This window comes from Doryrhamphus excisus, linkage group LG16 (assembly GCF_037039965.1).
Source record: "Doryrhamphus excisus strain RoL-2023G ecotype Guam linkage group LG16, RoL_Dexc_Guam_v1.1, whole genome shotgun sequence".
Taxonomy (NCBI): domain Eukaryota; kingdom Metazoa; phylum Chordata; class Actinopteri; order Syngnathiformes; family Syngnathidae; genus Doryrhamphus; species Doryrhamphus excisus.
The window spans coordinates 16,499,943-16,525,470 of record NC_136372.1 but is presented as its reverse complement, the minus strand read 5'-3'; the positions used below and the strand labels follow the sequence as shown (position 1 = coordinate 16,525,470).

At 36.0% G+C, this 25,528-nt stretch overlaps 2 protein-coding genes across 4 annotated transcripts in view; one reads left to right on the top strand and one right to left on the bottom strand.

Annotated features, from left to right (window-relative positions):
• Positions 1-1,298: 1,298 nt before the first annotated feature.
• Positions 1,299-4,751, top strand: socs1a (suppressor of cytokine signaling 1a). Its single transcript, XM_058049965.2, has 2 exons — positions 1,299-1,448; positions 3,774-4,751. The coding sequence occupies exon 2, from the start codon at positions 3,825-3,827 to the stop codon at positions 4,440-4,442; it is 618 nt and encodes a 205-aa protein (XP_057905948.2). The 5' UTR covers positions 1,299-1,448; positions 3,774-3,824; the 3' UTR covers positions 4,443-4,751.
• Positions 4,752-10,021: 5,270 nt separating this feature from the next.
• clec16a (C-type lectin domain containing 16A) overlaps positions 10,022-25,528 on the bottom strand; it is a 34,336-nt gene continuing 18,829 nt past the window's right edge. For all 3 annotated transcript variants that reach the window (XM_078797003.1, XM_078797002.1, XM_078797004.1), the window contains exons 11-23: positions 23,752-23,863; positions 23,577-23,677; positions 23,381-23,500; positions 22,367-22,476; positions 21,326-21,370; positions 18,995-19,045; positions 18,794-18,922; positions 18,585-18,705; positions 15,984-16,135; positions 14,031-14,235; positions 13,727-13,897; positions 13,491-13,628; positions 10,022-12,313 (exon numbers count right to left, since the gene is read on the bottom strand). In XM_078797003.1, the coding sequence (XP_078653129.1) occupies positions 11,820-12,313; positions 13,491-13,628; positions 13,727-13,897; positions 14,031-14,235; positions 15,984-16,135; positions 18,585-18,705; positions 18,794-18,922; positions 18,995-19,045; positions 21,326-21,370; positions 22,367-22,476; positions 23,381-23,500; positions 23,577-23,677; positions 23,752-23,863 (1,949 nt within the window). In that variant the 3' untranslated portion in view covers positions 10,022-11,819. The remainder of the gene's footprint in view (positions 12,314-13,490; positions 13,629-13,726; positions 13,898-14,030; positions 14,236-15,983; positions 16,136-18,584; positions 18,706-18,793; positions 18,923-18,994; positions 19,046-21,325; positions 21,371-22,366; positions 22,477-23,380; positions 23,501-23,576; positions 23,678-23,751; positions 23,864-25,528) is intronic.

Genomic DNA, 25,528 nt, shown 5'->3' with positions numbered 1-25,528 from the left:
CATGTTTTTTTTGGAATGTGGGAGGAAACCGGAGTACCCGGAGAAAACCCACGCATGCATGGGGAGAACATGCAAACTCCATTTAGAGATGGCCGAGAGTGGGGAAAGACAAAATAAGAAGCCAAAAAGTTACCACTTCCACACAAAATAGGAGAACTCATTCATTCATTTTCTTCCGCTTATCCTCGCAGGGGTGCTGGAGCCTATCCCAGCTGTCTTCTTCGGGCGAGAGGCGGGGTACACGCTGGACTGGTGGCCAGCCAATCACAGGGCACATATAGACAAACAACCATTCACACTCACATTCATACCTATGGACAATTTGGAGTCGCTAATTAACCTAGCATGTTTTTGGAATGTGGGAGGAAACCGGAGTACCTGGAGAAAACCCACGCATGCATGGGGAGAACATGCATTTAGAGATGGCCGAGGGTGGGGAAAGACAAAATAAGAAGCCAAAAAGTTACCACTTCCACACAAAATAGGAGAACTCATTCATTTTCTTCCGTTTATCCTCGCGGGGGTGCTGGAGCCTATCCCAGCTGTCTTCTTCGGGCGAGAGGCGGGGTACACGCTGGACTGGTGGCCAGCCAATCACAGGGCACATATAGACAAACAACCATTCACACTCACATTCATACCTATGGACAATTTGGAGTCGCTAATTAACCTAGCATGTTTTTTTTGGAATGAAATAAACCATGATTTATATTATTATTTATAGTTAGTTCGTCTGTATTTATTTTTTTAAGATTATTATTATTATTATTGGCTATAACTAGCTGTGGCGATTGTAAAAAGAAACAACCAAAACACCGACCTAGCAAGTGGTTGTGATCCACCATTGAAGCTTCATGCTATTGCAATACTACATAACACCAGAGGGGGCGCACGTAATCACTCAAACTGTTTTTGTAATACATCGATCTACAGTGACCCCCAGATGTTTGACTGCCAGGTGGGCACAATTGACCACGATTAGGCTATTGCTAATTGATGCTAGCATACAAAAAAAGAATAACAAACTTAAAAAAAAATACCTTATATTTTAATAATTCGTTATAACTTTAACATCTAGAACTTAATCATACAATAAATAATATACGGTAAGACAAAAAGAAAGGCGGATTTATCAAAGGCGAATCCGTAATAAGAACACATCACGTGACTAATGAGCGAGCAGCTGTCATGTGTTCCTGCGGTTGAAAGTATTCCTATAACCCAGCCGTTTGATACTAAATGAACACTTTTAGTTTCGTTTCCTCGACACAAGTAGGCGGGGCATAAATTGAGCTTTAAAAAGACTGTGGTCTGCCCTGCAATGTATTCATCAGAAGGGAAGTGTGTCCACGGCAACACGCAAACACACGCAGAGGCTCACTGACAGCTAACTGTGTTTACTTTCCTGCACTGGACTGATCGCTTGGGATTAAAGTCAAGCAAACACGGTAAGATATGTTTTTATGTTTACATTTGCAATATGTCAGCTAGCTGTTTAGTTTTAGCATTCGTGGGTGCATAGCATATGCAGGATTAAGACGTGCTTTGACGAGCCCGGGACCTGCGATCACATTTCCCACGTATTTTAAAACCCACCCGAGTTCAAAAACTCAGTCACCTTAGCTCCAATTTCCTGACCAAAACATTACACGTTATGACTGACAGTTGACTGACAGTTGACTGACAGTGCTGCGGTCATTGAGTTGTAAAGTTGGATGTGGGGCTGCACGTGTCGATTAATCTGAAGCTTGTTTGGATTAATCGATTAATAATTGGTTAATATTAAGAGCATTTTTTAATTGCATTTTTATTGTAATCTAACAAGAAAAAAAATATTTTTTACGAGAAAGTCATTTTAGAAGCAAATACTAAAAAAAAAACAATAAATTAGGAAAAATTATGGAAAAAATTACAAAAAAAGTCATAAAACAGCAAAAATTAAACAAATGTAATTTTGACAAAAATAATGTTAATTTTTTAATTAACATTATTATTTTAATAATTTTACTAGTTAAATTATACATCACTTATTAGTATTGGATTAATCAGGTAATTGGTTAATATTAAGAGCATTTTTAATTGCATTTTTATTGTAATGTAACAAGAAAAAAAATTATGAGAAAGTAATTTTAGAAGCAAATATAAAAACAAAACAATAAATTAGGGAAAATTATGGAAAAAGTTATGTTATTAGAAAAAAGTCATAAAAACAGCAAAAATAAAAAATAAATGTAATTTTATGACAAAAATAATGTAATTTTAGTAGTTAAATGTCAAAATGAAGTTGTAACTTTTAGAAATTTGTATGATCTGAATAAAGTCCTAATATTACAAGAAGATTATTGAAATATTTGGGGACAAAAACAAGCAAAATGTGGGGGGGGAAAAAAGGCTTTTTCACTTATATCACAAAACGGAGATGCCATTTTTTTTAATTTATACATCACTTCTTAGTATTGGATTAATCAGGTAATTGGTTAATATTAAGAGCATTTTTTAAATTGCATTTTTATTGTAATCTAACAAGAAAAAAATTGAGAGTCATTTTAGAAGCAAATATTAAAAAACAAAACAAATTAGGGAAAATTATGGAAAAAGTTATGTTATTAGAAAAAAAGTCAAAAACAGCAAAAATAAAAAAATAATAATTTTATGACAAAAATAATGTAATTTTAGTAGTTAAATGTCAAAATGAAGTTGTAACTTTTGGAAAATTTTGAAAAATTCTGAATTAAAGTCCTAATATTACAAGAAAAGTATTGAAATATTTTGGGGAAAAACAAGCAAAATGTGTGGGGGAAAAAAGGCTTTTTCACCTATATCACAAAACGGAGATGTCATTATTTTTTTTAATTATACATCACTTCTTAGTATTGGATTAATCAGGTAATTGGTTAATATTAAGAGCATTTTTTAAATTGCATTTTTATTGTAATCTAACAAGAAAAAAGTCATAAAAACAGCAAAAATTAAAAAAAAATGTAATTTTTATGACAAAAATAATGTAATTTTAGTAGTTAAATGTCAAAATGAAGTTGTAACTTTTAGAAAATTTTATGATCTAAATATTATATAATATATTATAATATATATTATATTATTATATTATATTATAATATATTATAATATATTATAATATATAAATATTATATAAATATATATACATATATATAAATATAAATATATATAAATAATATATATATATATATATAAATAATATATATAAATATATATAAATATGAAATATTTGGGGACAAAAACAAGCAAAATGTGGGGGGGAAAAAAAGGCTTTTTCACTTATATCACAAAACGAAGATGCCATTTTTTCTTGAATTATACATCACTTTTTAGTATAGATCAGGGATAAGTGCAAAAAAAATTTAAATAATGCAAACAAACGCAGAGGCTGCGTTAAAAAAAATTAAAAAAAAAAATTAACTATATTAGGAAAGCAGGAAGTGAACAAATGTAACAGTTACTGATTGTAAAAGTACCAGATGGAGGGGTAGGATTTAATAAGCTTTGCTTCTTCCTACTCCTTTTGGACATGTGGAACTGTGAACTTATTATGGGATGCACTTAATTGTAATTTGATGCATGTTTAAATGAAATTAAACCATTACCAATTACATATCATAAAAGAGCCAAAAATATCCATCACTATTGGAGCACCGTTGTAGGATGATGAAGTGTGTAAGAGCTGAACAAGGTGTGATCGTTCCTGGCTTGTGACACTGACCTTTCCTTCCTTCCTTCCTTCCTTCCTTCCTTAGGATGCCAGTGTGGTGGTCAGAAATGGGCCAGGGTTTGGGGCCTCCTGTAGGATGGTAGCCAACAGCGCGGTAGAGGACAAGCATCACTTGTCAAGATCCTCAGCGTCACCTGATCCGGATCAGCTTCAGCACCGGGACGACGCTCCGAACCCTAAGCAGAAGTCTGCGTCCGTGGCCCCCAAGTACAGCACCCACTTCCCCACGTTCAATTGCAAGGAGGACTGCAGCGTCATCACGGACACTGCGTCCCAGCTGGAGCTCAGCGGATTCTACTGGGGTCCTCTAGGAGTGGAGGAAGCCCACCGCATGCTTAGGGACGCCCCCCTGGGAAGCTTCCTCATCCGGGACAGCCGACAAAAGGACGTGTTTTTCACGCTGTCCTATCACGCCAAAAGCGGGCCGGTTAGCGTACGCATAGACTACAAACGACATAAGTTCTCATTAGCGGGAAACGAGCGAACTTTCTCCACACTCTTCGCCCTCTTGGAGTATTACATCAACTGCCCCAAAAGGAGCCTGAAGGCACCGTACAGGAAATGGAAACCGACGCTACAAGAACTCTGCAGGAGACGCGTCATGGAGATCTGCGACGGAGCCACGCAAGTCTCGGAGCTGCCGCTAACCAAAGTGGTCCAAGATTTCCTTATGGAATTTCCTTACCAGTTATGACTTTGTTCCGCGTCGGTGTGATCCTCTTCTTTCGGACACGAACGGTCTTCAACCTTCAGGACACAAGAAGACAGAATTATTAAAGGACATCTTAACAGGTCTCGGAAGGACCATAATAATAATAACAGTGTGCCTTTTACAGGAGTTATTTTTGTAGCCTGTTGCAATACTCTAATTATTTCCATGTTTACATCACATATGAATGTTTTCGTGGTTCACTGTACTGTATCAGAGGTAGTCCCTCTAGTTCAAGCATGTCTGCCAAGCAGATACATTATTTTATAGAAATAAAAAAATAGCGTAACTACTTACTTGCTCTATACTGGTTTTTTTTTTGTTGTTGTTGCTTATTTGAACAAAGGGGTTAGAACATTGACTCATCTATGAAGAGGTCAAAGTAAAAGGTGGGCGGGGCTGCTTTGGTAGTAAAAGCATGATTACACACACACACACACACACACACACACACACACACACACGCTCTTACCAGAAACAGGCGGGGGTGACACATTGCGTGTGTGCAAACTGTTTTATGAATGAAATCAGCATTCGAGAAGGAAGAGGGATTTTTTTTTTTTTTTTTGGAGGGGGGGGGGCGCTTATGGACAGGCAACAGACATAATGGACTTTTTCTATGTAGAACATATTTATTGTAATTTTTTTTTTTTAAAAGGCTGACTTAAATACGACAAATTAGTGATTAGCAACTTGTGGGTCACATGGGTGAAGCGATATTATGTATATATTAATAGGGTCATATTAATTTACTATTAATTTATTTTAAATGGGGGGTTGGCAAGAATTTTTTTTTGTCAAAATTTATGGAACAAAATATTTTTTGTATTTTTAAATATAAAATTTTTAATTAGGTGATATAATCTCAATAAATAAAACAATTTAAGCATTAAAAATGCTAATAATATATAAGTGTTTTGGAGGGGGGAGGGGCAAAAAATATATTTTAAAAAAAGGCTGACTTGAATATGACAAATTAGTGATTAGCAACTTGTGGGTCACATGGGTGAAGCAATATTATGTATATATTAATAGGGTCATATTAATTTACTATTAATTTATTTTAAATGGGGGGTTGGCAAGAATTTTTTTTTGTCAAAATTTATGGAACAAAATATTTTTTGTATTTTTAAATATAAAATTTTAAATTATGTGATATAATCTAAATAAATAAAACAATTTAAGCATTAAAAATGCTAATAATATATAAGTGTTTTGGAGGGGGGAGGGGCAAAAAATATATTTTAAAAAAAGGCTGACTTGAATATGACAAATTAGTGATTAGCAACTTGTGGGTAACGTGGGTGAAGCGATATTATGTATATATTAATAGGGTCATATTAATTTACTATTAATTTATTTTAAATGGGGGGTTGGCAAGAATGTTTTTTTGTCAAAATTTATGGAACAAAATATTTTTTGTATTTTTAAATATAAAATTTTAAATTATGTGATATAATCTAAATAAATAAAACAATTTAAGCATTAAAAATGCTAATGATATATAATTTTTTAAGTGTTTTGGAGGGGGGAGGGGCAACAGACATGGACTTTTTCATTTATTTTTATTGTAAAAAAAAAAAATTTTTTTAATAGTAAAAAAAGGCTGACTTGATTACGACAAATTAGTGATTAGCAACTTGTGGGTCACATGGGTTAAGAGATATTGTGTATATATTAATAGAGTCATATTAATTAACTATTCATTTATTTTAAATGGGGGTTTGGCAAGAACATTTTTTTTGTTAAACTTGACAAAGCAAAAGATTTTTTAATTTTTAAATATAAAATTATGTAATATAATCAAAATAAATAAAACAATTTAAGCATTAAAAATGGTAATAATATATATATATATTTTTAAGTGTACTATTTCCAGGCTTCTGAGGGCCACATAAAACCATATGGTGGGTCAAATCTGACCATCTGACCCCCCAAGACTGGAATTTTACACCTACCTTAAAGCATAAATACAATGGAACCTCCAAAGTCGACCATAATCTGTTGGAACTAGAGACGCAACAATTAATCAATGATTAAATCATCCATACTTACATTTTCTTATGCTTATTCGGGTCCAGGTCTGGGTCCGGGTCCTGGTCCAGCAGTCTCCCGGTCCTCTGGCCACACCTTGTAGTTCCACTGGGAGGGCAATGAAGCATACCCAGGGCAGCTGTTGGACATAATCCCTCCAGCGTGACGTCGGAGTGCACCAGGGTCTACACAGGAACACCTTACCAGGGACTAGAAGTCCGAGCCACCTCAAACGGCTCATAGTAGATGGACCTGAAAATTGAGCTCTTTGCCTTGGTAGAGAGTCCACATTTACAGCAGTCAGGTCCTGGGTGATAAAGCCACTCAGAAGAGCCTATAAGAAAAGACAAAAACAGGAGAGACCACACCTGACCTGAACGTGGGACACTAGGACCTCACCCTGGAGCCAGGTCATCACCATGGGTGTTATCCAGACAGGGTCCATACCTATTTATACCCAATTAGATGCTTTTGACTTAGATAGACCAAAAAGGGATATCTTGAAGGATCTATCAGTTTTAGAATCCATAATGTTTGGTCTTCATTTATCGCAGTCTGTGTTTGGTCTCTGACTCCCGGATTCCTTGAGGAACTCAGACGCTGAATCACGGAAGACTCTTCTTAGTCACCATATATTCTCCAGCAACGTCCAGTAAATGGAATGTCCAGGATGGACGGGAAAGTGAACATCATCGAGCTCAAATAATTTGCCCAAAAATGGGAAAGACCAAAGAGCTGTACTCCCTATCTAGAAGAGAAACCTCTTTGAGACGTCAAATCGAAAGTAAAAGGTGCAAGGCGAGATCCTGGCTAGCAAACAACTGACAGTTAAAGCCAAACCTCCAAGGTAATAAGGAAATCGTGCAACAAAAATCCATGCCAGGATAAAACTGCCACTAATTTCCACAGTACACTTGTCCCTCGTTTATCACGGTTAATTGGGTCACATAGACCCAGCCGTGGTCCGTGAATTTCCATAAAGTAGGATTCGTTAATCTGTTTACTGCCTTTTTAATATGGTTTTTAACATTAGAGCCCTCTAAACATGAAATAACACCCCTATAGTCAAGTTTATACTCATGTTATCTAAGAATAATACGTTTTTTATGCTAAAAAATGCCTAATGTGAGTCCATAATGTAAAATTAGCTTAAATTTGCATATTCAAGACTAATAATAAGCCGCAAAACAGCCAGGAACCGCAATGATTGCCCCTCGTTTATCACTCTTAATTGGGTCACATAGACCCAGCCGCGGTCCGTGAATTTCCATAAAGTAGGATTCGTTAATCTGTTTACTGCCTTTTTAATATGGTTTTTAACATTAGAGCCCTCTAGACATGAAATAACACCCCTATAGTCACGTTTATACTCATATTATCTAAGAATAATACGTTTTTTATGCTAAAAAATGCCTAATGTGAGTCCATAATGTAAAATTAGCTTAAATGTGCATATTCAAGACTAATAATAAGCCGCAAAACAGCCAGCAACCGCAATGATTGTCCCTCGTTTATCACTCTTAATTGGGTCACATAGACCCAGCTGCGGTCTGTGAATTTCCATAAAGTAGGATTGGTTAATCTGTTTACGACCTTTTTAATATGTTTTTTAACATTAGAGCCCTCTAGACGTGAAATAACACCCCTATAGTCACCTTTATAGTCATATTATCTAAGAATAATAAGTTTTTTTATGCTTAAAAATGCCTATTAGCTTAAATGTGCATATTCGAGACTAATAATAAGCCGCAAAACAGCCAGGAACCGCAATGATTGTCCCTCGTTTATCACTCTTAATTGGGTCAAAGTAAAGTAGGTATGGTTTTTAACATTAAAGCCCTCTAGACATGAAATAACACCCCTATAGTAACCTTTATAGTCATATTATCTCATAGTCATATTTTTATGCTTAAAAATGCCTATTAGCTTAAGCTTATAGGCATTTTTAAGCATAAAAAACGTATTATTCTTAGATAATAAGAGTTTTTTTTATGCTTAAAAATGTCCAATGTGAGCAGAAAATGTAAACTTAGCTTAAATGTGCATATTAGAGACTAATAATAAGCCGCAAAACAGCCAGAAACCCAGCCGCGGTCCGTGAATTTCCATAAAGTAGGATTTTTAATATGTTTTTTAACATTAGAGCCCTCTAGGCATGAAATAACACCCCTATAGTCACCTTTATAGCAATACTATCTAATAATAATACGTTTTGTATACTAAAAAATGCCTAATGTGAGCCCAAAATGTAAAATCAGAAAAAACAGCCGCAAAAAAGCCAAAGAAAAAGCAACGCGCACACATACAGAGATGCTCAGCATGACGATGATGACATCAAGTCTATTTTCACGCCAAAATTTTGCTCAATTTCCTGTTTGAGATCTTCTGTTATCTCAAAAGTGGGTGACGCATCAAAAATCCTACGTTACGTGACATCGTTTTTTTTTTTTTTTTTTTAGATTATTTAAAAATTAATCTGTGATATTTAAAAATTAATCTGTGATCTTAACTGTTTGGAAATCGTATAGTGTTACCGCTAGAACTGATACACACACAGATATGTGTCAGTACAGTATGTGTCACTAGCGTGCCAGGAATAATACCTCTGCACATGCACACCCAGACTTCCTCGAATACAGGAAGTCACACAAAGTCATAAAAAAATCGTGACGTCCATTCACAAACATCTCGGTGTTGTTAGGTAGAATAATTTATTGCGGCTCTTTATTGATCTATTTCTCTGTTTCAAAGTCATTAACAATACTTACATGTTTAAAAGCCACAAGCATTTACATCGCGCGCACACACACTCGCACACGCGCTACAATCAGAGACTAAAATGACAGCAGCTCATCGTGGCGTTTTGTAGGTCGAGCTTCCAGACCCGTCTAGTTCTAACTCTACCGATGATACTCCTGCCAGGTGTATCCAAGCGTAATCTCGCTTATCATTCCGGAGTTATTTACAGTAGCCAAAATGGGAGTAGAGTATTGCTTTAAATGTCTGTGATGATGATGATGATGATGATGATGGCACGGGTCTGTTTTCGCGGTTTACAAATAAAGTTGTAATTACGGTATAAAGATGTCGTCGGTATGGGTGGAGTGAATCGGGCGAAAAGGCGAGAAGCTGTGTGTTACATTCACATCTGACCTGGTTAGTTAGCACTTGAGTTTATTGCAGTAGTAAAGCTTTACTCGGTAAGGACACAAGCTACGGTGGAACCTTTGTGAGCGCCAACATTTTGCAATATGTTGTGTTATTAATATACTGCTTTTTTTTTTTTTATCAAGGAAAGGAATACAAGAACATTTTTACCTTCTCCGAAGTCGTAATTGTTGCCAAAGACGCCATGTAGCAGCGACATCAACACAGACGCCACCTTCCTGTTTTGCCATGACTTATATCGGGCTGCTACGCATCATCGTTTTCCTAGTTGCTTGTTGTTTTTGACGGATCAAATCAATATGAACTGCAACATATCAGAAAAAGCAAAGATATCCATCATCATCTTTTTTTTTTCCAAAGTGTGTGAATATTTTATTTTGTCTAAGACACAAAAATAATACGTCGGCTTTCAAGAATGACTAAGAAAATTGTAAAACATTCACATTTGAGAGGCCGGAAAAAGAAAATTTGTATTTCATTATAACATTAGAAATTATAACAATGATAAAATTATAATTATATATATATATAAAAATTTTAATTTTAATTTTATTTTATTAATTTATTGATTATTTTATTTTTATTTAATTTTATAATATATTATATATATATATATATATAACATATGTATATAATATATAATATATATTTTTAAAAAATAAAAAAAATATTATATATAAAATCTATAATTTTTACAATTTTATTATATATATATATATATATATAGAGAGAAAATATTATAAATTTAGAATTATAACATTAAAGCAGTAATCGAATCCCAAAATGGTTGCCGACTGATTTGATTTGTTGTTCCTATGAGCTATTTATTTGATATTCTATTATTATTATTATTATTATTTATATATCTATTTCTTTAGTTCAATAGTATTTCACTTTTTTTTTTATCAAAATGCTGGCACTTGGAACTTTCTTTTGTGTTATTTTGCAGCCATGATCAAAAATAAAAGTAGAGACTTGAGATGAAAAAACACTTTTGAATTGAAGAACTAACTCGTGGCAAAACAGGAAGTAGAGACTTGAGATGAAAAACACTTTTGAATTGAAGAACTAACTCATGGCAAAACAGGAAGTAGAGACTTGAGATGAAAAAACACTTTTGAATTGAAGAACTAACTCGTGGCAAAACAGGAAGTAGAGACTTGAGATGAAAAACACTTTTGAATTGAAGAACTAACTCATGGCAAAACAAGAAGGTGAAAAAAAAAATCACCGTCTTCAACGAAGGTACAAAGTACTTTTGTTCATCATTGATATGCAATTAGAATTGTTTTTACACGTGTGTTGGGAAAAAAAAAAACTGCAAGTCAGGCCTTGTGGACGCTAACCAAGGTTCCATTGTATTTTGTTAAATAATAGCGAGGATTACATCATCGATGTATTTCCAACTGAGCTTAAGTCGGCGTAATTATCTTATAATTGGAAAGATTGGGCAACGTGAATGACTAGCAATGTTCGAATTCGTGCTCTTTCACATGACACTAATCACACCGCCGCTACTTGATCTTATCCCCCCCCGCAGGCTTGAGTAGGAAGCACCCGTGAGAGGAAAGAAAAAAAAAACAAAGATGCTTTGATTACTTTTAAGTACTGAGTCATAAGACACTACGCAACTGTCTGTAAACTGCCTGAAAAAAGGTCACGTTTTCCCATCTACGGGCGTGTTCACACGAGGGCATAGGTGTCTGAAGCATACTTTGTATCCAGCAAGGTATGACGTATACATCCTCAATAACCATAACTTTTGAGCCTACACACACACACACACACACACACACACACACACACACAACTAGTGCATACAAAGGCTTGTGCAGCTGCGTGTGTGTGTTTAGCATCGTAGTGACTGACAGCACAAGTGGCAATGTGAACTTAAGACATAAAAAATAGAGATTTTTTTTTAAAACATCACATCTGCAGTGTGACTAATCACATCGATAAAAAAAAAAAAAAAAACGCTGCTGGTTCGACGATCCGAGGAGTGATTAAAAAAATGTTCCTGTATGTGTGACAGATGAACCCAAATGTGCTTTGAGACTTCCTTGAGTTCCGCGAGGGAGCGCCGTGTCTCCATGACAACACACTGCATCCGAACTGGATGGGGAGAGTGACGTGTCTTCACGTGCATCTTCATGTGTGTTGTCAGTCTAGTTCAGGGGAATCCGGTGAGTCTGAGGGTTTCTCCGCATCTTCTGGGTGGTTTACAGCGTCCCCCCGAGGTGAGTTCCTCTCCGCGGAGTCTGGTTCTTCATCAGTCGGTGTCACAAACTCTGTTGTTTCCTCTTGGATTGTTGTGGACTCCACTGGAGAACCGTCGTCTTCAACTCTTTGTTCTACATCACTCTCCTCGTCTAGTCTCTGGAGGAAGGAGAGCGTGGCGGGGAGGTGGCCGGCACATGGGTGGAGGTGCGGGGAGTCCGCAGGGGGGAGCAGCGTTAAGGACTCCACGCTCAGGGTGTCGGCGTTGCTGTCCGTGAGGAGGGAGATGGTGGGTTGGGAGGCCGGGGTGAGGCTCGGAGCCAAAGCCGGCGCTGGGGTTTGGGTGGAGGGGGCGGGGGTTACTTCCCCGACACCCGCCTCCACCACTTCTCCGCATGATGAGGCGGGAGGGGTGTGCTCCAAGAATGTGCCATCATCTTTAGAAACAAAATGAGGGAACTTTTCTTTATTATTTCAACTGAATTAACACAACTTTTAGTTAATTAATTTCAGTTGAAGTTAATACAATACACAATAACAGGCAAAAAAAAAATTAAAATAAGTGCTAGAGTATGTTTAAAAATGCTTTTAAAGACATTTTTTTTAATTTTATTGCACGCAACCAGAGGTGCATATGTATATATATATATATATATATATATATATATATATACTTTTTAAAAATAACAAAAATACTCATGGCATCACATAAATATAAACAGTTATAGTATATACTATTAATATTATTGATTGTTTATACAGTCATTTTACATATTAAATAGAATAAAAATAAAATACATATATTATGTAAATAAAAAAAATGTAATTTAATTATTATTAATATATTACATAAATATATTTTAATATACAATAAATATAACATTTCATGACAAAATACAAATACCCAAGGAATTCATTTTACATATTAAATAGAACAAAATTAAAAATACACATATTATGTAAATATAACAATAAAAAATCAATTAAATTATTAATATATTATATAATTATATATTTTTAATGTACAATAAATACAACATTTCATTACAAAAATACAAATACCCAAGGAATTCATTTTACATATTAAATAGAATAAAAATAAAAATACATATATTATGTAAATATAATAATAAAAATCAATTAGATTATTATTAATATATTATATAATTATATATTTTAAAATATACAATAAATATAACATTTAATCACATTAATTTTAATTAAATAAAACATTTAATTTTCATAAATAGAGAAACAATCATAAGTCAATTTTGTTTTTTATAAAATAAAAAAAATGTAAGTAATGCAAATATATGTATTTTTGTATTGGTGTAGTTTTAATATTTACATTTCCTTTTTATTTTTGCTGTTATTAATACACGTTCCATTACATATTTAACAGCCCTGTGTATATATAATTACAGAAAACTGTACAGTATATGAATAAGGATCTGGTTTTGATTCTTTAAAAGTTATGATCTAATCATTTGTGAATACTTACGGTAATAAATACGGTAATAAGCTGCTTCCTAGTCAGCCGACATGAGAAGTAGACGGTGTTTGTTCCTGCAAGGACTGTGTGTGTGTGTGTGTGTGTGTGTATGACTGGCGTACCTGTGGGGCTCTGAGCTGAAATGGAGCTTGCCGTAACAGAGTCGCATCTTCCTGTGCTCCCACTTCCACTGGAGGGAGTAGACGGGGAGGACAGAGGCGAGGGACTGTGTTGCGACACACAATGTGCTACCGCAAAGCCTGGGGGACGATATATATATATATATATATATATATATATATATGCGTATATATATATGAACATGAGACATTTTAGGCCATCAGGACCTAACAATTACCTGGGACTTTATCAACTGAGGCAAAGACGGCTCTGCTGGCCGTGGGGTCATTGGGCGCTCGTCTCGACTGCTCGTAAAAGCGGAAAGGGAGGCCGCTGGGGGAAGCGTTGGCTGTCTGACCGAAACCAAGCACCTCCGTCGTACTGGGCTGAACAGGCAGGTCCAATAAAGCTGAGTAAAGAAGCAGAGAAGAATTTTGATGGTAGTTTTTGCTTTTGCTTTTATTTTGAATGCCGAGATTTGGATAAGTGACTAAATGTGCTTTCACTTTCTGTACAGCTCACGACTGCCTGTGTATCCTCACCTGCAATTCTTTGCATTTTCATACGTCTGGCTTGGATGCGACCTTTGGCCAGTCTCTGCTTGGCGATAATGCAGCGGATGTGGTCTGCAAAGATGAAGTTGGCCTGCAGGATCGGCAGCGGCTTAGCGTGAGGGTTGGAGCTGGGCTTATGTATGATGATGTTTAAAGCTCTGCTGTCGTCTTCAACGCCAGACACTTGCATGTCCTGGAAGCAGGGGGATTGCGGGGGGGAGTTTATTGTTTATGGTAACAAAGGATACAGAGTTTAAAAATGAAAGGGAAAGAGAAAGCATCAATTGATCCATGTGAAAGAAACCAACCAATCAAGTTACAATTCTCTTTCCGTGAAACTACATGAAGCAATATTAGCAGAAATGACATGTGAATGCTCAAATCGGTTGATCAACCGGGAAGTGAACCAGCAACCGTCATGTTGGGAGACAACCACTCTGCGACCTGCGAGTCATGCCACCATGTAATGTTAAATGTAAAATTAATTTTGAAATTTCCCATTAATTTACAATAAGGACAAATGTCAACTAAAATATTGCATTATGGAAAATGTGGGAATTTTTTTTTTTTAAGTCTCGAAAGACAGCCGACATGATGTGAATGTTGGACTGCTTTGAAGAGGTTGGAAAATGTGGGAGTAATTAGCGGACACAAAGAAAACAGAGTTTGAAATGTTGGCATGTAAAAAAAAAAAGAGGTATCTAGAATGATCACACAAGGACTGTAGATTGAACCAGCAAGCTAATTATAAATTAATAAAAAAAATAAATTTAAAAATAAATAATTATTTTTCACCATTAAGGGGGCACTTTTAATATTTTTCCTTAATTTTTAGCAGACAAAAACTGCCAATTTTAAATGGAATTGGAAAGTAAAAATGCAGACCGGATGCTGAAATGTACAAATAAGTTGAATGACTACAGCGAGGAGCGAACCAGCGACCAATAATGAGCAGAAGTAGTAGAGGAATAAATGGAAAATTCCGAACTTCCGCAATAACCCCATTCATCAATAAATGTAGATCAGGGTCTCAAACATGCGGCCCGCGGGCCAAATTTGGCCCACAGGACACTAGTTTGAGGCCCCCGCCTTCACATGAAACATTTAATGTTAGTGCGGCCCGCGCAAGTATGATATGGATGCTGTATGGTATCATGTACCCAGAAAAAAATATTACGTTTGATTAATGTTCATGTTAAAGGTTAAATAACTGTTAATAGTTATCCTCCCTATCCGTGTGGAAGTGGTAAGTTTTTGGGTTTGATATGGATGCTGTATGGTATCATGTACCCAGAAAAAATTATTACGTTTGATTAATGTTCATGTTAAAGGTTAAATAACTGTTAATAGTTATCCTCCCTATCCGTGTGGAAGTGGTAAGTTTTTTTTGGCTATTTAAGTTTAAATGAAATAACTTGAAGGCTACCATTTAGGTCGCTAGCTCTCTAGTTTTTGCGAGTTAGCATGTGTCTCAAGACCCTGCAGTTGCGCAATAGGTTGTCAATAAAAAGAGTATAAATGTGACTATAGTCGTGTTTTGTCATGTCTACAGGGCTCTAATAATGCTTTGTTCATTTTAATCGGGAAAAAATAATTTGTCTACACACCAACTATATGTGGTTTCTTAAGTTTTTATTATATGCCGTTTTATTATTATTATTATTATATTTATTTATTACTGATTGATTGATTTTCTTTATTCTTGATTTATTTATTTTTCATCTTATTTTGTGTAGAAAAATAAAAATGAAGATATTTGAGAACAGTGGAATGTTTTATCAGAGCTTTTATTGTAGAAAATCGGAACCAAAGCACTGAAAAAGTTTGTATATTTTTCTGTTTTTAATAAATGGGTTTTTTTTTTTGGAAAACCTGATGCGGCCCATTGGGGCATCTTTTCTTCTGATAAATGACACACACACACACACACTTTTCTCCTACCTGCAACAGCCCAGCAAACTTCACAACACCCCATCCGAGGCGTTTGGTTTCTGGTTCAACCAAACTCATCTGGTAAACGTCGACCGCTAGGAATCGTTGAGCCTGGCAGCCATCTTTGCTGACCACCATACACGCTATGAGGTCGCTGTTATCTGAAATCATCATGATGGTCACTCTGGTTAAAGTAAATAACTTCATCACAGCACAGAAACTTGGCATAAATTCATTTGATTCTTGACACAATCACATTTATGTGTCGACACTTGAAAGCACCATGATACATTGGCAGCCACGAACATGCACACACGCCCTAAAAAAAAGAACAAACGGTTCTCCTTTCAACAGCATCACTTCCTGTTGCCAAAAAAAAACGGTCTCGGCTGCAGATGCTGATGCCCCCCCGCACTCAGGTTTTGTTCATTGAGGCTCTAAAACATGGGTCTCAAACATGCGGCCCGCGGGCCAAATGTGGCCCACAGGACACTAGTTTGAGGCCCTCTCCTTAATATGAAAGTTTAATGTTTGATATGGATGCTGTATGGTATCATGTACCCAGAAAAAAATATTATGTTTGATTAATGTTCATGTTAAAGGTTAAATAACTTAATAGTTATCCTCCCTATCCGTGTGGAAGTGGTAAGTTTTTGGCTATTTAAGTTGAAAGGAAATAACTTGAAGGCTACCGTTTAGGTCGCTAGTATTTATTATTTGTTTTATTATTATTATGATATTTATTTATTTATTACTGATTGATTGATTTTCTTTATTCTTGATTTATTTATTTTTCATGTTATTTTGAGTAGAAAAATAAAAAGTAAGATATTTGAGAACAGTGGAATGTTTTATCAGAGCTGTTCTTGTAGAAAATTGGAACCAAAGCAAAGTTTTTTTTTTTGTTTTTAATAATTTTTTTTTTTTTTTGGAAAACCTGATGCGGCCCAGTCTCACCCAGACCTGAGTTTGAGACCCCTGCTCTAAATATAAAAGAGTAACTTCAGATTGACGTACAGATTCCCCTTGCAGACTCGCACTTCCTATTAATGTGGTTCCTTTAATTCTGGTACCTTAGTAACTGGAATGTTTCCATCTGTCGGGTGTGACTAATGCAGATTTATATTGCGTAGTAAAACGAGAGGCTACCCTTGGGATAGGTCACTATGTCAGAAGTCAGAAGAGTCAAAAGGGAGTGAAAGGTTTTGACAAAAGAGGGGAAATAAACCTCCACCCATTCTCAGCTTTACTTAGCTTCCACAGAAGGGCGGAGTGTGGGTTTGGTGTGACGAGCAGATCTTTCGACAATGGATGTGATTTTTCGACACAATCCTACTGAGCAGGGTGTCAACTGGAATTAAATGTCGACAATGGAGGGACTGGATAAAAACTGAAACTGAAAGTAATGTCAACAGTCCTAAAAATGGGAGGAAGAACAACTACTTCAATTCAACATATCAGTACATAACAGTAGTGCATAAGTAAATCTACTCATTTACTTGTTAAGCAAATATTTTTGTAGTTAGAGCAGAGAAAAATGGCTTCCAATCTTCTAAATACAGTTTTAACATTATTAGAGCCTTCCAGACATGAAATAACACCCCTATAGACACCCTTACACTCATTCATTCATTCATTTTCTACCGCTTTTCCTCACGAGGGTCGCGGGGGGTGCTGGAGCCTATCCCAGCAGCCGCCAATTAACCTAGCATGTTTTTGGAATGTGGGAGGAAACCGGAGTACCCGGAGAAAACCCACGCATGCACGGGGGAGAACATGCAAACTCCACACAGAGATGGCCGAGGGTGGGGGAAAGACAAAATAAGAAGCCAAAAAGTTACCACTTCCACACAAAATAGGAGAACTCATTCATTCATTCATTTTCTACCGCGGGGGTGCTGGAGCTTATCCCAGCTGTCTTTGGGGCGAGAGGCGGGGTACACCCTGGACTGCAGACTCAGAAGCGGTAGAAAATGAATTCATGAATGAGTTCTCCTATTTTGTGTGGAAGTGGTAACTTTTTGGCTTCTTATTTTGTCTTTCCCCACCCTCGGCCATCTCTGTGTGGAGTTTGCATGTTCTCCCCGTGCATGCGTGGGTTTTCTCCGGGTACTCCGGTTTCCTCCCACATTCCAAAAACATGCTAGGTTAATTAGCGACTCCAAATTGTCCATAGGTATGAATGTTGAGTGTGAATGGTTGTTTGTCTATATGTGCCCTGTGATTGGCTGATTAGGGTGTACCCCGCCTCACGCCCAAAGACAGCTGGGATAGGCTCCAGCACCCCCCGCGAAAATGAATGAATGGACGACTGTCATGGCTACCGTAACTCCACTGTGAGTAAAATGGTGTAAAAAATGGCTTATTTTCTCATATGATGTCAACTCTATTGGGTAATACAAGTATAAATGTGAATATAGGGTTGTTATTTCATGTCGAGAGCTCTATAATAATGTTATAAGTAGAGTGGCAAGATATAATAGACTTCAAGGAGCATTAAGAATACTTGATCTATGTCATCTTGAATCCGAGTGTGTACCTAATGAAGTGACCTTGAGTCTGCATCAAATCAATCATGTTTTGCGGGAGTGCCAGGTTTGTGGGTCTTACTGAGGTCTAAGACGTCGTCGGTCTTGATGAGGTCCTCGGGTCTGGTCAGAGGCAGCTGAGTCTCCGGTTCCCCTTGCAGCTGCAGTGATAGCGATCGCAGCATGAAGAACACACGTATGGCCTGGATGCGGATGAGAGGAGAAGGTCCACAGCATAAAAAGCACATGAGATGCGAGTTGAGATGAAATCCACTGAGTGATTTAACGCACCCTGCGTGTCTTCTCCACATCGCCGCAAGGCAACCTCTTGACAAAGTCGATGCCAGTCAGAGGCGTGCCGGTGGGTGGCAGCAGTATGGAGGCGTCCATCATTAAATACTCCACATTCAGTGGTTTGCTCTGAAATGATCACCGCTTTAATGCCAAACAAATATGTGCAAATATGTGCTAGGAATGGAAAGGGCAACTTACTGTCATGCTCCTGTACTCATCTTCAAACATGTCCAGAAAGATCTCCTCACCCTGCAGTGCAAATATGTCTTTTGTATTAATGCAGCGATGTACACAAAGCATGCTATTTGCAATTAGCGTCTAAAGGTCAGTGAAAGTCTTGCATTAAAAAAGGAAGGTTTTTTTTTTTATATCAGGTTCTATACCAGGGGTGGGCAAACTACGGCCCGCGGGCCACATCCGGCCCGCCAAGTGTTTGAATACGGCCCGCCCAATCTTTCCAAAGTATTTCATTTAAACTCAACATACAACCTGGCATCATGGCCTGAGCCAACCTTTTGATGGTTTTATCAATTTCGTTTTTTGACATGGTCTGTTGTTTACAAAGTGCTCCTGAAAAAAGGGACACAAGCACATAATAATAATAAGAATTATTATTATTATTATTAGATTATTATAATTATTATTAGAACTATTATGATTATTATAATTATTATATTAATGCTAATTATTATATTAATTATATATAATATTATTGTTATATTTGCATATTTTACACAATAATAATATAATAATTATTATTTTAATTTTATTGTAATTATTATAATATTTTATTATTTTTTAAATATTTAAATATAAATATAAAATAATAAATAATAATAGCAGATTGCATGACAATTTTACAGATACAATAATACCAGGTGGACTGTTACGTGTAAAATATATAGTCTACCCCCCCCCCCCGTAAATTTTGTCATATCAATGCGGCCCGCGAGTTCTATACCCAATTGCACATGTTGTATGTTGTTGAGTTATGTATGATATAAATAACATAACATAATTATGTTGGTCCTGTTAGACTGTACACATTAGGATGTGATGATAATCATCTTTAGTTGCTTCTGACTTATGTATACTTGAAAAATATTGCAATGCTACGGTCTTATTTAAGAACAAGAAAAAAAGGACAACTAAGAAGATTTTTTTTTTTAATGCAAAAATTGTAGATCAATAATTGCCATGCCTAGTAACTCTTATGACCAAAAAAAATTTCATGTTTATGTTCTGATGTTTGAAGGAATTTATACAATACTTATTATTTTGGTGTGCAAAAAGACTTTTACTTTAACCCTTAGATGCATAAGTGGGTCAAAAATGACCCGGTCAGGTTGTTTTCATATTTCATATTTTCATCATATTTGGCATGATATCATATTTTTGATATCATGCCATTCACATTTTTAACTTTTAAGAACTTTTTGTGTTACTACCCCAACCTTCCATAAGTGGGTCAAAAATGACCCGGTCAGGTTGTTTTCTGAAAAATTTTTATCATTTCATAATCCAGGTATTGCTCAAAAAACATGTTTTTGATATCATGCCGTTCACATTTTTAACTTATCTTTTATACATTTTAAGAAATCTTCGTTTTTATGTTACTACCCCAACCTTCCATAAGTGGGTAAAAAATGACCCGGTCAGGTTGTTTTCTGAAATTTTTTTATCATTTCATATTCCTGATATTCCTCAAAAAACATGTTTTTGATATCATGCCATTCACATTTTTAATTTTTAACAAATTTTCGTTTTTGTGTTACTACCCCAACCTTCCATAAGTGGGTCAAAAATGACCCGGTCAGGTTTTCTTGAAATATCTTTGTAATGAAAAATTGTTATTTCATATTACAGGTATTCCTCAAAAATTATATTTTTGATATGATGCCATTCACATTTTTATCTTACTTTTTATAATTTTAAGAAATTTTTGTTTTTGTGTTACTACCCCAACCTTCCATAAGTGGGTCAAAAATGACCCAGTCAGGTTGTTTTCTTGAAATATCTTTGTAATTAATTTTTTTTATCATTTCATATTCCAGGTATTCCTCAAAAAACATGTTTTTGATATCATGCCATTCACATTTTTAATATATTTTAAGAATTTTTTGTTTTTGTGTTATTACCCTAACCTTCCATAAGTGGGTCAAAAATGACCCGGTCAGGTTGTTTTTCTTGAAATATCTTAGTAATGAAATTTTTTTTTATCATTGCATATTCCAGGTATTCCTCAAAAATCATATTTTTGATCTCATGCTGTTCACATTTTTAACTTACCTTTATGCAACACATAATGGATCCTCACATTTTCTATTGTTGTACGGGGTCATTTTCTTTTTCAAAGATGGGAAAAAGTGAAAAATTAAGATTTTTCTAACATTAGATTATTATTGTGTGGTCCTAAATATAATACTAAATATCATACAAGTGATTATTCCTAACCAAAAAAACGCATTGATTCTAGTATGGGTGATTTTCGACCCACTTATGGAAGAGTGTAGGGTCCACTTCACTCACCTTGTAGAATCGCCGGAGTAAGTGCAGACTTTCTTCTCTCGCCCCCTGTGACAAACACAGGAAGAGTTTTCACATGGAATCATAGAATCATAACAACAATTAAAACCGGATCCGCTTCGACCGGCTTTAATTCCTGCAAATCGGCAGGGCTTATGAATAGGAATCTGTTTTTGACGTTTTCTGCTACGCCCTTTGCAGAGGCAGACAATGCATGTTCAAGCACATCCCATGTAACACAAAGCAACTACTGCAGTATAAAGTTTTATTACGAACTGAGGTGCCAAAAGAAACTGAAATCAAGTAAAGCCTGGAGAAGAAAAACAGTCCAAATGGTCCTGAGCAAACACTGACTATACGTGAATGTAATCAATAATTAAAACAATACAACAATAAAAGGTAACAGGGGAACAGGGAAACGCCTGCTTCCTGTAAATCAATGGAGTAGAAGATGACGTACACTGCATCAAAATGATAGAGGAAGTAATACAAAAAATACAAGAGGAAGCAGTTCAGAGTTCCAAGAAGATCAAAGTATGTTGATATCTTCCTGCTTCTCAATACCGATAACGATTTTTTTGCCCTTCATCATGGAATGTTCCTCTTCCACTGAAACAGCCCCACACAGAGGACACCACGCTTCTTTACAAGTGAGCTGACAAGTGAAGGAGCGCTTGATTTGTGCTGCCTGACCCGCCTCCAGCCCTGAATGGGTAATCTTGCCTCAATGGAGCTGTTTTTTTTTATGTATTTTTAGTGTATTGCGGACACTTTTCTGTTACTAATACTTTCTAATATACTTCTGTCATGTCTGTAAGTAATGTGCAACTATAATAATATGACTAAGATGTGGTATTTCTGACAGCGGTGTTGTTTATTTAGCACACTCATTATGTCTATGTTGGGTATGGTACAGTAACTGTAACAGTAACTTTGATGTCCTCTGTGAGCTGGAGCCTACACCAGCTGACTTTTGGCATGAGTCAGGAAACACTCATGAGAGAAATATTAGTTATTGTTACACGTGTGTTGTGCGTGACATACCTCCAGACAGGCCAGATGGACGTCTTTGATTATACACTGACTTCCAGACAACACGGATTGTTTTAACAAAAGGCAGCTGAGCTCCAGGGTAGCAAGGCGCACCCTGCCATCTAAACACAAGAAAAACACACAAAAAATTTATAATTCATTTATTATTAATTAATTTATTATTATTAATAATATTTTTTATTATTATTAATAGTGATTTTTTATTAATATTTTTTAGGTTGTTGTCTTTTATCTTGTATTTTAGATTGGTGTTTTTATCTCCTGTACAGCGACCTTGGGTGTCCTGAAAGGCGCTTTTAAATAAAATGTATTATTATTATTATTACAGCAAGGTGCACCCTGTCATCTAAACACAAGAAAAAAACAAAAACAATTAATTATTATTATTTATTATTAATTATTTTATTAATAATAATAATAATAATAATAATAATTTATTAATAATAATAATTTCTTATTATTAATAGCAATTTTTTATTAATAATATTTTACAGCAAGGTGCACCCTGCCATCTAAACACAAGAAAAACACAAAAACAATTAATTATTATTAATTAATTTATTATTATTAATAATAATAATTTATTATTAATAGCATTTTTTATTAATATTTTTACAGCAAGGCGCACCCTGCCATCTAAACACAAAAAAACACAAAAATATTAAATAATTAATTCTTATTAATTTATTATTATTTATTTTTATTAATTTATTATTATCAATAGCAAATTTTTATTATTTTTTATTAATAATATTTTTACAGCAAAGCATACCCTGCCATCTAAACACAAGAAAAACACAAAACATTTTAATAATTAATAATTATTAAATTATTAATAATTTATTATTTATTATTAATAATAATTTATTGTTAATAATAACATTTGTATTAATAATAATTTATTATTAATTATTATTTTTTATAATTTATTATTAGTAATAATTATGTACTGTATAATTCCAGCAAGGCATGCTTAGAGGTGCAATTCCACGTAGTGCATATCACCTGGCTGTGCTGCCTGGCTCATTACTCTGATCAGCCTCTCGGCAAGCACCAAACTGTAAGAGCTTCGTTCCTGGTCGGGGACGGGCAGCTGCAGCCTCTCTAGAAGGTCGCAGTTTATACCTGAAGAAAGACAAGCAGGATATTCAGACAAGTGAAAGAAGCCTTAAATTGTGCAATAAAAGAATAAAAGGCCAACCTTTGCTGTGTGAAACCGCGTAGAGCAGGCAGAGGACAAACAGGGCATGGTAGTCGTCATCGGAGCAGTCCAGGGCGCTGTACACCATGTCTAAGAACGGCCTGCGGGACAAGTAGAGGATAAAATAAGTTTTGTTTTTTTTTCTTGTCACCGTTGGGACGTGATCATCATGTACCTGCTTCTTTGCGTGTGCGAGCGGGTGGCTGCTGCGGTCTTCTCTTCATCCGTGATGTTCTGTTCGGTCAGCTCCGTCACTTTACACGTCTCCATCACCACCATCTCGATCTCTATGTGTGCAAACATAGACAAGTTGCATGCATATGTGATATCATGTAAAACTCTTTATATGCATTTAAAGCTTATATGACTATGAATTGACGAATATAGTTTTCCACAATAAAAGGAAAACACCACATTTGGAAATTTGTATCATGTGTTGCTGTCAGAAAATATGCATTCAAATACATACATTTCTGTACAGAATATTCAAAAAATAAAAATCAAAGTGAAGGAGGACTCGGGCTTGGATGAACAGTGGAATCTCACAAGTCAACCCTTTGGATGCACAAGTCTGAATTTTTCAGGAAAAAATATTTTCCCATTTTTATAAGACAGCAGCGTAACCTCAAAGTTATGGAAACCATGAAAAGATTAGCGCATGGTGTGTGCTTTGAGCTACACTTATGAAAAGTAAAACCGAGTTAATCACAGCTGCAACAATTTCTCAACAAATCAGTGATTAATCAGTGAACACCACAACTATTCGTGTTTTGATTTCAAATGTAAATATACGTATTTCAGCCTCTGACTGGTGGCCAGCCAATCACAGGGCACATATAGACAAACAACCATTCACACTCACATTCATACCTATGGACAATTTGGAGTCGCTAATTAACCTAGCATGCATGTTGTTGGAATAATTTTACTTTATTTTAGTTTTATTGTGTGCGAGATTCATTGTTTTGTACCCCCCCCCCCCCCAAAGTGAGTGCACATTCTACCGCTTATCCTCATGAGGGTCATGGGTATGCTGGAGCCCAGCTGTCTTCAGGGCGAGAGGCTGGTGGCCAGCCAATCACAGGGCACATATAGACAAACAACCATTCACACTCACATTCATACCTATGGACAATTTGGAGTCGCTAATTAACCTAGCATGTTTTTTGGAATGTGGGAGGAAACCGGAGTAACCCGAAGAAAACTTCTTAGATACTGCTCCCGGCGTTGTACTCTGTGGAAGGTACTGCGCAATAACCAGTGATTGGGAGAGTATTGGTAGCTAAACAGAGTCTAATTTTCTCTTAGTATGTCTACTATATTGGGTAATTCGGGTGTAAAAGTGACTATAGGGGTATTATGTCATGTCTACAGGGCTCTAATAATGTTCATTCATTCATTGATTTTCTACCGCTTTTTCCTCACGAGGAATCCCAGCTGTCTTCGGGGCGTGAGGCGGGGTACACCCTGGACTGGTGGCCAGCCAATCACAGGGCACATATAGACAAACAACCATTCACACTCACATTCATACCTGATTAACTTAGCATGTTTTTGGAATGTGGAGAAAACCCACGCATGCACAGGGAGAACATGCAAATTCCACACAGAGATGGCCGAGGGTGGAATTGAACCCTGGTCTTAGAATAAATATATAATATAATATATAATACAAAATATGAGGGAAAAAACTTTGGAAATCCATGACTTACTATGGGGTCAATTGTTTTGAAATCAAAACAAATCAAAGGTTGACCTTTAGAGCAGGGGTGGGCAAACTACGGCCCGGGGGCCACATCCGGCCCGCCAAGTGTTTGAATACGGCCCGCCCAATCTTTCCAAAGCATTTCATTTAAACTCAACATACAACCTGGCATCATGGCCTGAGCCAACCTTTTGATGGTTTTATCAATTTCGTTTTTTGACATGGTTTGTTGTTTACAAAGTGCTCC

What these genes read in the sequence shown, in the direction of transcription:
- socs1a (XM_058049965.2), top strand. Translation starts at nt 3,825, where the DNA reads ATGGTAGCCAACAGCGCGGTAGAGGACAAGCATCACTTGTCAAGATCC.